Raw genomic sequence first — 11,270 nt, 5'->3', positions numbered from 1 at the left:
TTTTGCAGTATTATTGTTTATTGGCAAAACAAATAAAACAGTAACTTAATCGACCTTTTTCCATATTCCTTTAGTCTAGCAATAAAATAAATAAATCGAAATGGCTATAAATATAATATATTTCAAATAGTATTAGAGATGTAAATAACCATGTTAGAATATATTTATTGTAAAAAAACACAAGTGTTATAAATGTTATCTATTTTAATCTTATTATTTTAAAAGAATATGCCAGATTTATATTAAAATAATCTATTTTTAAGGTTGTAAGCGTTGGAATTTCCATAAGCTTTTCCATGTTTACGTACGCCAGGTATATGTAGCTTGAAATAAGCTATGCCGGCAGCACTGTTCGGCGGGCAAATCTCGTTTTTTGAAACGGGGGTTTATTTTTTATTTGTCGTTCGCTTTCGCAATTCTCGGTCGCGTCGGCAAACTGTTTGGACGTGTTTGCTCCGCTTTGCGTGTTTGCGGGCGCGTTTCTCGAGTAATTTTTGCCCTCGCCGGCGCTAGCAAATTTGCGATATTCTGTGTGTGTGCAACAAACAAAAATTAAACAAGCTGAACAACAACAATAATTGCAGCTCCAATATTGAATTGTGCGCGTAATTTATGTGCGAGTGCGTGTGTGTGTGGAATGTGTGTGCGTGAGTGCGAGAGAAATACAAACGTAAAACGGAAATGCAAAAAAGACAACAAAGGCAGTGGTGGTGAAGGTGAAGGTGGAGGGGGCCGGTGGAGGCAACAGGAGCCGGTGCAGCCGGAAAGAGAGTAGGAACGGCGGACAGAATGAGAGAGCGAGCGAGAAAGAGGCTAATGAAAACGAAATGTGATTCATTGGCTTTATCAATTGTGCAAATTCCGGCATTGTTTAGTCCTGTGTGAAAATAAATTATGACATAATACAACAAAGAGAGAATAACAAGACGGCAGCGAAGAAGAAGAAGCCGTAAAAGAGACTAAAAGTGCGTGGAGTGCGTGTGTGTGTGTGGGATTGCGAGAGGCTTTGTTTGTGTGCTGCCCGTGTGGGGGTGGTAAAAATACTTAAAAACTGCCAAATTCCAAACAAACAAAGCCAGCCAGAAAGGATGAAGGAATAGAAAACAAAACAAAAGAAAAGACAACAAGTACAAGTACAGTAGTTAATGCATGGGACCCAAAATAAAAGGCAAAAACCAAAAACCACAGCAAGAGCGTAGCAAAAACAAGGAGCAAGCGGCGGCAGCGACGCCGGCAGCAAAAGCTTAGTAAGCTGCGCTGCTGTTGCTTCTTCTTCTGCTGTGTTTTTTCCCCGTTTTTTTCCATTTATTTTCGCAAACAAAATGTATATGATGCTGGAAGAAGCAAGAAGCAGAAGCAGGCTGAGGAAGACGAAGGAGCAGAGCGAGCATAATAGAAGGTAGAAATTTCGAGGAAATCGAAATTTGCGTCGTTGAAATTCGTTTGTTCTCCTTGCTTCCTCTGCCGGCTTCGCCTCCACCAACTCCTCCCCCTCCGTTTCGCTCACTGTTATCCATGCTGAGCGCCTGATTCCTTGCCAGTGTGCGTGTGTGTGTGTGTCTTGTGCAAAAATTCGCATATAATTTGTTTTATATAACAACAACTACCCCAATATGATTTCCGCTCAGTAGCTCCTCGCCGTTCTTTTATTTTTGCTTATCTCCCAATTTTCGGTTTTATTTTACCAAAACTTTTTCAGCCACAGCTGAAATTTATATATGTCGGTATTTTTTTATTTTTTTTTTTAAAAAAAAAGAGAAGTAAAATAAAAAATAAAGTTGTAAACAAAGCGTCCAACTCGCTGGGCTGTAAACAAATAAACGCAACTGTATACAAAACATTCGCCGGCAGCAAAAAAGCGAAGCTTAAAATTCGCCAAGCACTTTTTGCATTTTTCTTTTGATTTATTGAATCTTTTTTTTGTTTTTCGTTTTTGTTTTGTTTCTGCTCTCGCAAAGCCAACAAAAAACCAATTGTCATACGTGCACACAGAGAAAAATAAATTTATACACGTCTATATCTTATTAAATGAACTGAAGTTGAGATACAGTATCTTTTCTTGTTCTTTATTAGATTTTATGCAAGTTTAGATGAGGTTTAGATACTAAACATTAAATATTCCAACCCTAAATACTGAAGTAGAACAGAAAGGTGACTTTCCTCTAAAATATTTAGCTGTGTGTAAAAATTCCCTTTATTCACAAGATCTAAAATAAATTAGATTATTATACCCTTGTTCAATGTCAAGCCTTAAATTAAATTATTATTAAATCTATATTCTAGATTTTTTCATCTTAAAATCCTTCTGTTTCAGTGTATAAAAAGTTTGTCTGTGCTACGACATTCCAAGCTTTACTTTACTTTACTTTGCAATACTTTTTTTTGCACTCTTTTTGCACAAAGCCTTTGATAGTTGAAAAAGCAATAGCAATAGGAACAACAACAAAAACAACAACATATATAATAGTAATGGCGACGCCGCCGAAATATATTTTAGCATTCATTTATGCCAGTGTTTTCTTTTTTGTTTTTTTGCGAGCTTTGGTTTGCCGCGCGAATTCGCGCACTCGAGATAGAAATGTATCTTCGAGATACACGCGCCTTTTGTGGAATTGAAATGTGCCCCGTCGCCTTTTATGTGGCATCATCACCGTCATCAGCATCTCAGCATCAGCATCATCATTATTATTATTACTACTATTATTATTATGGTGATGCGTGCGTAATGGAAACAGCGATGCCTCAAAGAATCTGAGCCGAAGAATCTGTAAATTTATGGCAGCTTAAATCCGGAACACACACTCAAAAAGCCTGTACAAATTTAATGCCGATTAAAGGATGAGACAGAGAGGATGTTAAATTAGCGGTGAATGAGGATAGGAACAAGGCTAAAAGGATTCTCTTAAATAAGTTATTGCTAGAAATGACACTTTTGATTGAATCAACAATCTTTTATGTTTCCACATGTTTTTTTGTGAAGTAAATCTTATGTGAATAAGCTTATATGTTTGGGCAATATTTAAATACATCATATCTATAGATATTTATAAGTTAGTAGTTCAAATAATCGGAATATGCTTTTAGAAATCAGATCTAAAGTAACTAAAAACCCTTTAACTCAACTAAAGCATATAGAATATTCAAAAATATTCTTTAATTTAAATTTCATAAAAACTACCTTCAATTGAAGTTTAGAAACAATATAACTTTAATTTGGAAAACATCTCAAACCCAGGCAGCAAACTTTGGTTGGCTTTTAGAAAAACTTTCTACAACTTTATAGCTTCGAAAGTGTAATCAAGTAAATCATGGAATATTAAAAACAACTTTAGATCTAAACTTTCCCTTGTAAAACTTTATTTCATTTGATTGGAAGGAAGTTCGCACATACTAGTATAACATCAACGAATAATATTTTATGTAATTTTTTAAATGGGAAATACATGATTTCCACAATTTTATAGTCTTATTTGTATGACATTTTATTGCCAAATTCTTATCGAATGTTTTGAAATGCTCTTTCCTTTGTGAAATTGGTTTTTTATATAATTTCATCCCCCAAATGGCAGGCTTGACTGTGCCTCCCCCCTCCCTAGTTCAAGCTCCGCCGTGAAAATGCTTCATACTTCCATCAATTTCCCGATTTGAGCGCTGACAACAAATGACATTGGCGCCGGGACATCGTGTTTAGCGGCATGTTTGTGCGGACTATTAAACAAATTACGTATACGCACTGTTGCTCGCGTAAAATATTTATGCGTGTGCCCGAAATATATTAGCATACTTTTGTGTGTGTATGTGCGTGTGTGTGTATGGGTGTGGGTGTGGGTGGATGGGTGCTTGGGTGTGTGCATTAGATTAGTAAATAAAATTCGGTGATTTGATTTCTCCCCCATTTCCGTCCATTTCCGAAAGCCAAACATCGCCGTGAAAAAAGCGGCGCAATGGGAAAATGCTTCTGGTAATCGAATTGACTGCCAGTGTGAAGAGTTCGTTAACGTTTCAATAATCCCAATCGGAAAATAAGAGAGATATATATACCACACGCACACACATATATATTTAATTACAATCGCGGTTGGGCCTAAAGAAAGGAGCCCCGGCCCCGTTATCGGTGACAACCAACGTTGGATTGCAATGTTTTTGTTTTACAATCGACGCCTCTTTGTGATTCAACTGATTGAGATCCTGCTGCTGCTGCTAACCGACCACAATGGACTGACACTGACCAAGGAGCCGACAACAGGTGAGTTGTGTACTCTTTTTTAACCTTAATTTATCACCAGCAGTGTTGCTATTTTGGATATATTTTGCGAGGCTTAAAGGTGTGGCATTTCTTTAAGGAGATAGATTTGAGATATATATAGTAAATCTATTTGTAAAATAATTAAAAATTAAAATGTTCCCAACATTAATATATTCTATTTGAAGTATAAGGATATTCAAATTTAAATTTAAAAAAACTTTTCCAAAAGTTCCCTCTCGTTTTTAAGCATTTTTCTATTGACTGGGGGCACTTTTTGGCAACACTGATTCCAAGTGTGAGCTGGAAACTCCACTGGGGACCCGCAAAACTTTAGGCAATAATCATAAACTAATGGCGTAACATGGCAGGCGTGTCCGCATTCCACTCCAAAAGGTCTTTCAAGACTCTCAACGGGAAGTACGGCACACAAAAATATAAAAAAACTTGTTGAGTTTCAAGGGGTTGAGATTGGGTGTAGGTGTGGGTCCTGGGTCCTGGGTTCTTGGTCCTGGGTGTTTGTCCCCGGGATTTCCACGGCCAAATCCCATAAAGAAAATCAGCAACATGAAATATTAAAGTTGGTAAAACACGCGAGAAAAGTTTTTCGGTCTTCCGCGGCACGATTCCTGTGAGGATTGTGGCGTCAGGCAGGAGCTGCCAGCCAGGATAACTACCCCTTGCCATGGCTTTGTGAATGTTTTATTTTCGGTAAAATGCTCTACGCCTTTTGGGGGTTGCTGTTGCCTCTCCTAACCCCCCATGGAAACCCCCCTGGATTCCTGAATTGTCCTCTTGCATGTACCATGGCTATTGCGAGGTTATTGCGTCGTTGATTTGGCTAAGCGAGGTTATAATTCTAATTTATTGTAAGTGAACAAGTCAAAGGCATGACTCGATGGTGCCTATCTCATTTTGGAGGAGCAAACTCCATGATGAAAGATTTGACTTTGAGCCGGCAAATTAGACGACAAATTCAGGACTCACCTGGGCGGTACTTGTTTTGTTCCTAGAATTATACCACCCTCATCACCATCCAACGGCCACCTGCCGCGTTCCCACGTTTTTAATATAGCCATTTCAGGGAGTTCAGCTCCCTCCTCGACAAATTCAAATAAAAAATGTAAAGTTTTTCGTTTGATGTTGTATCAAAAAAAGAAAAACCATATGTGCTGGCCATCACAAATTTTAACAGTTGTTGTACGTCAACGAAAGCTTTTACTTATTCACATTTTAAAGCATTAGAATATTGATTTTCTATGGCATAATTCCTAAAAAGATGTCATAAACATTACAAACTGTCTGTAAAATTGACAAAAACTAAACACCTTAACTATTTTTCATGGATTTATACTAAATATTTCAGATTAAAATAGGTCAGAAACAATTCATAAACTTTATAGAATAAGTTTTCCACATTGATTGTTTGCTGTAAATGTGAGAAATGAATTCGTAAACTTTCAAATAAGTTATAAATCACTTCAAATAGTAGGAATTTTTAAATGAAATTTATTTTGATTTAATTAAAGCACTCGGAGCTGTGGAAAATCTCTCTGATATACTAATAAACTCTGATAATAAAACTAAACTTACAATTTTAGTTATATTTTGCATGAATTAATAAACATCATGTATCATTGAAAAATCTTTTACATAAAAGAATAAATATTGTTTAATAATTGTCTATAACTTTTCCTGAAAGTTTATTTCAACTATTAGAGACTTTTATTTCCACCTACATATTCCTGATAAAATTATCCCAGAGGTTGTCCTTATCTTATACAATTTAATATATTGAGAAAAATTGTCAAGTGGTTAGCGGAATGCGAATGTACTTTCGCCAATATCCTGAAATCAAATACTTGCAAATGGCGAGCGATTACTGGTGAGAGCCACCCGCAGAAAACGATTCCCTGCAACATATTGGATTGCATGGGACAATCAATCAATCCGAGACACATTCAGCAGCGGTCATCCCTCATTCATCAGGACCACCTCGCCAGATCCTCCTCCGGCGTGCCCATGCCAACCCGCCAACCTCCGGCAACCTCCCCCCACGACCACACACAATCATCAACTATTTATCCCCAATTGCTTGGAAGAATCGCTCCGAGTGCAGGGCATGGGCAGGTTCATGAGGCCCGGCACCGAAGCAAACCGAATGCGAAAACTTTGCACACATGACGGAGCAGGGGTTGGGTGCGGGGCGGTGCCAGGAAATGGTGAAATTGTGGGCGGGGTCAGAGAGGGGATACATAAGGGGTGCGCCAGAGGCAAAGGCAAAAGTCCAAGTCAAACGACTAAGCGGCATGTCGTCAATAAATTTTCCATTAAATTCAAAGTAACCCAAAACAAGCAAAAACGGAGCAAAATAAAAAAAAAAAATAAGAGAGAAGGAAAACCCAAACGGAGGAAGGTATCCGAAGGAACATGGCGCAGAACACTACATAACTTTTCCCTTTTATGTGTTGGTGTGTGTGTGCCTGTGTGTTGCCCCGTTTATGTTGCGAATTTCACGAAGTCTCGATTTGGCAAAAACTGGGGCTAAGTTGGGAGAAGAAATTTTTTATGGGGTTTTATAATTCTATAAGTGTTTTAAATTACATCAAATTAGAAAAGTTTATTGAAATATGATTGATCTAATAGATATTCCAGATTAGTTTGTGGAAAAACACTTGAACTTCGATATTAAAAAAATTCTTTATATTTTTAAAATTGATACTATAACATCTAAAAACATAATATTATAAAAATATATTATGGTTTCTGTAACATCTAAGATCAAATTATAAAATCTTATACAAATTTGAAGAGAGATATTTTCCATTAATTTATGGAAATTAAGTTCAAGATACAGGTTTCTACGGGATGCTAGCAAATGTCTTCTCTATGAGATCAGGATAGAAATGTACGGTACCAGGACATTATAAAACGTTGGTGTATCTCATTAAGTACTGTACGAGTTCACGAATAGTTCTCCCCATCAACTTAGTGCGGGTGTGGGTGTGTATCTTTTCCACATCTGAAATGTGTGTGAGTGTGTTTGTTATTGGTATAGCTTCCTGCTTTCCGCTTGCCTGCCTACTTCGGCAATTGCCTTCAACTCGAGCCTCTTATTCAATTTTCGCTGGCGTGTGGCGCCATCTAGCGCCCACTTCCAACAAATACCCCAACAGCAGCAGCAACAACAACAATTCCAACAACAACACCAATAATAGCAACAGCAACAAATGGCAGCAAGCATTGAACGATATTGTTGCCGCCGGCAATACACTGCAGGCTCACCATAAGCTATGGAGCAACCCACAACATCCACGAGACATCAACAACAAAAGCACGAGATGGGAGTCTTAACCGTGGAAAATCGAAGAATTATATACTCTTTGGATTACGCTCCATGCTCTCAACGTTTCAACAACATAACGTTTTCGTTTATTGAATTACCTGCGACCCAGGTGAAATACAGTAACTGCGGTTTTAAGGATTTTAATTTAAGATTAAAAGATTTAAATTTGATAAAGCTTTAGAAAAGGAATTTTTTAAATTAATGCAGTAATTACGCAATAATCACCCCAGTATTCTAAAAATATAAACCGGAAATAGCTAACACAACTGATTCTTTTTAATTAAAGATATTTTAGCACTGTTAAAATTTTAAATTAAATTCAATTTAAATTGAATGTTGAGAGGGTTATACTTCCTAGTTTTTTTCGTGTTTAAATGCTTGTCAAAATAATCAATACTCAACTGAAAGTAGTTGCAGGATATATAGTTCTAAAAACCATACCATATGCACATTGCCAATTTATAAGGTTTATTTTAGTTAGGTCAGCTTGTTGTTGGTCCGTAAAATATTCATTTTCCTAAAGATGACAAAAACACCCTTTTTTGGTTGGCATATTTATTACGGAAAACCTTTTTATTCCTTGGAGGAGAAAATCCCAAATCTTTGGTGAGGGTATAACAACAGCATCAGCAATAAGTTTTTCTTTTACGGATCTTTGTTGCTGCTGCTTGTTATTGTTGTTGTTGTGGGCTTGCTGGTTTATTCATATCTCACCGATATTGGTGTTGTTGTTATTGTTGTTGTAAGCTGCTGCTCCTGGTGGTGGTGGAAGCAACAACCCAAAAAGCTGCCTCCAAAAGTGCTCCATATTCATATGCAAATAGCAAAAGGCGAGGACCGAGGACCTTTGTTCTTCAGCTGCTGCCTGTTGTTGGTCCGTTGTTGTTGTTGTTGTTGTTGTTGATATTCTATGTAGTAGTCGCTGTTGTTGTTGTTATTCTATGCGGGTGTTGTTGTTGTTGGATGGCTGCTGGCACTATTGTTGTTATTGTTCTGTCGCGTTTTGCGTTGGCGTAGACGTTAACGCTAACGTCGACTGCATAGCTGGCGCCCCTAATGCTTGGATTTCAATTTTCAAGTGCTTCCTGCTGCGGTTTGTTGCTGTTGCTCTACGCTCTGCTATTTGACATCTCAAGCAGCGTTACAACAACAACAACATTACACCAACGAATGGCAATAACAGCACACCCCCGCCCCATTACACTGAAGAGGGAGAGAGAAGGGAGAGCTTCTGCAAAAACAGTTGAAATAACAACTTGAGGAGTCAACGTTTTGCTAACCGCAATAGAAAACAGAAAATCGGCTCATCCAGACCACAAATGCAAGCCGTTTCCCCGCTCTTGACTGGATGAGTGCCCCGGCTATACTATACTTTGGGGGCCCCATGATGATGACGATGGCCACGGGTTTTTGGAGAGGATGGGTACGAGTGGATGACGATGAGCCTAAAAATGCTTCAGGCGCCGGCTTACATTCGGTGCGAAATAGAACGAAGCACAGAGACAGAGATAGGCAGAAGTGTTATAGCGTGTCTTCTAAAGATTTTGGTGTAGATTCCAAGGATTCTAACTAGCGGACTTGTCCTGGATTCTTGAGACTCCTTTAGCTCCACGTTTAAGGCCAAAAAATGTTATCAAAAAGAAGTTACTAAACTTGAACACAAGTATGAAATTAGGGTTTTTATCTAGGGCACTCCTCTACGAAATATAATTATGTAAACCCAGAAGTTTGACCTATTTAAAACATTTCATTCAAGCTTCCGAAACAGCAAAAAAACATATGTGGTGCGCTGTTGCATATGTCTTATAGTATGTTCTATGTATGATATGCACAATTTTTATAATGACTTGCCAAATTTTATTTTTTTCGATTTACATACAGACATTATGTTATTTTTTTTTTTAAGCGCATTTCCCCTGATTAAAGTAAACCCCATATGCACAGGAAACACTGGCAATGGCCAATGACTATGACTATAACCATGACGATGACGTTATTTCTGTTCAGAGGATCCTTTCGCAGCCGTTTCCGGTTTTATAGTCTCATTGAAAATCCTCGCTGCTCTGCCGCTGCCCTGACAGCTTTAAACTGATTGCTCGCACATATAGCCAAAGCCCTAAGCCACACCGACACCTACACCTGTGCACTAACACCAACACCAACACCCACACCAACACCAACACCCACACTCATACCAACATCCACACCCATGCAGCTGTGTGAAAATTCTGGGAAATCAGTTAAGTACATGGCAGACCTTTCCCCCCCGACGGCACTTCGCACTTGGCAGGAAAGCAAAGATTTTTCTACTTTCTCGTGGCGTGGAAAAATCTTTGGGAAAATATTTTATAAATTTCATAATCTTCTAATGGCAACGCCAAGGGTCGTTGCGAGGAAAACATATTTCCTTTTTTTGCCCTGACAATTATACGGAAAATCATCCCCGTCCGCATCCGTTGTGAATCTTATCTGACTCGTGTGGCTGCGAATGAAAAAATAAGATATACATATCCATATATATATATTTATATATATAACGAATTCTATTAGTTCAATTAGACAGTTGGTGTGGACGGGAGCAGCCATTTTCCGGGAATACTAATGAGGGAAAGCAGGAACTTGAAAAGGTGTGAAAATGCGCAGCGAAATGCTTTGAAATGTTTTAAAAGGACCCACAAACTTAAAGTAATTTACATAAATCGAAGAAAATCTTACTTGAAATGTTATCATAAGTACTAATTTAGGGATACATTTTAGAGCCAAGTAATTTCTTGGAAAGAACTTCTTGTCTTTGGAGAAGAAAAATGTTCATGATATAAAGAGTTAAATTTAGACAAATAATAGATACCATATATAGATAAGATATAATAATGAATAGCAGGTATAAGTATAAGTATACTTTAAGTTTCTATAATTTTAATCTTCTTAAACTATTATCTAAGCTTTGATAGCTACTTCACTTACATTTTTACAAATTCCTTTACCAGTTTCCTTCCCTTTTAAGCTTATTTACATTTATTTTATTTTCCCATCATCACAGATTACATTTTCCACCCTTTTAACTCCCAAAAAAATGACAAGCTACGAAATATGGCCAAGTCAAAAGTGTTTCTTTATAATATCGTCTAGACTCAAGACAAGCGATGACAAAACTTTTTGTTTACTACTTCATCATGAAAATTAAGTTGTTTAGAAAACATTTTCTGGCACACCAGACGAAAAAGCAGACTAATAAAAGTCGTCTGATATAGCTATATATAAAAAAAAAAAACATAACATGATATTTCATTCATCACAGGTGAGAGATGTCATGGAGTAAACTTGACTCTAAAAAAAATTGCCACTAAATAGGCCATGTGAATGGGCACGCATGTGATGTGCGATTTTTTTTACTTATGCCACATATTAAAACCTCTCTGTGAATTTCATAGAAAGTTAAGAGGGGCAAAGAAATATACATAAAATGGTAGTAAAATGGAAAATTTTTTATAAAAAAATATATCCCCCTTAGTCAGCATGATATTTCAAATTATATTTCTCTCCCCCCCTTGCAACATGTGCCTTGCGTCAATTTCTTTCGAAATGTTTATATAAAATAGAGAGAAAGAGAGTGGAAATAAAAAAGAAAATATATTAAAACATAAAAATGGAAAGGAAGTCGACTTCTGCCTGGTCTGGCCC

At 37.3% G+C, this 11,270-nt stretch overlaps 1 protein-coding gene across 3 annotated transcripts in view; it reads left to right on the top strand.

The window, feature by feature from the left end:
• The first annotated feature begins 354 nt into the window (after positions 1-354).
• Positions 355-11,270, top strand: part of plum (IgSF transmembrane protein plum) — a 69,832-nt gene continuing 58,916 nt past the window's right edge. Inside the window, exons 1-2 of one of the 3 annotated variants that reach the window (XM_086840175.1) lie at positions 355-487; positions 3,916-4,246. In XM_086840175.1, the coding sequence (XP_086696301.1) occupies positions 4,138-4,246 (109 nt within the window). In that variant the 5' untranslated portion in view covers positions 355-487; positions 3,916-4,137. Of the gene's footprint in view, positions 600-1,006; positions 1,134-3,915; positions 4,247-11,270 lie in introns of those variants that run through there. The other 2 variants (XM_086840176.1, XM_086840178.1) reach the window with 2 other exon arrangements.

Source organism: Drosophila serrata, unplaced genomic scaffold, assembly GCF_035046125.1.
Source record: "Drosophila serrata isolate PLE 108 unplaced genomic scaffold, ASM3504612v1 contig_382, whole genome shotgun sequence".
Lineage (NCBI taxonomy): Eukaryota > Metazoa > Arthropoda > Insecta > Diptera > Drosophilidae > Drosophila > Drosophila serrata.
The sequence above is the reverse complement of the archived record's forward strand: the minus strand, read 5'-3'. Positions and strand labels throughout refer to the sequence as shown.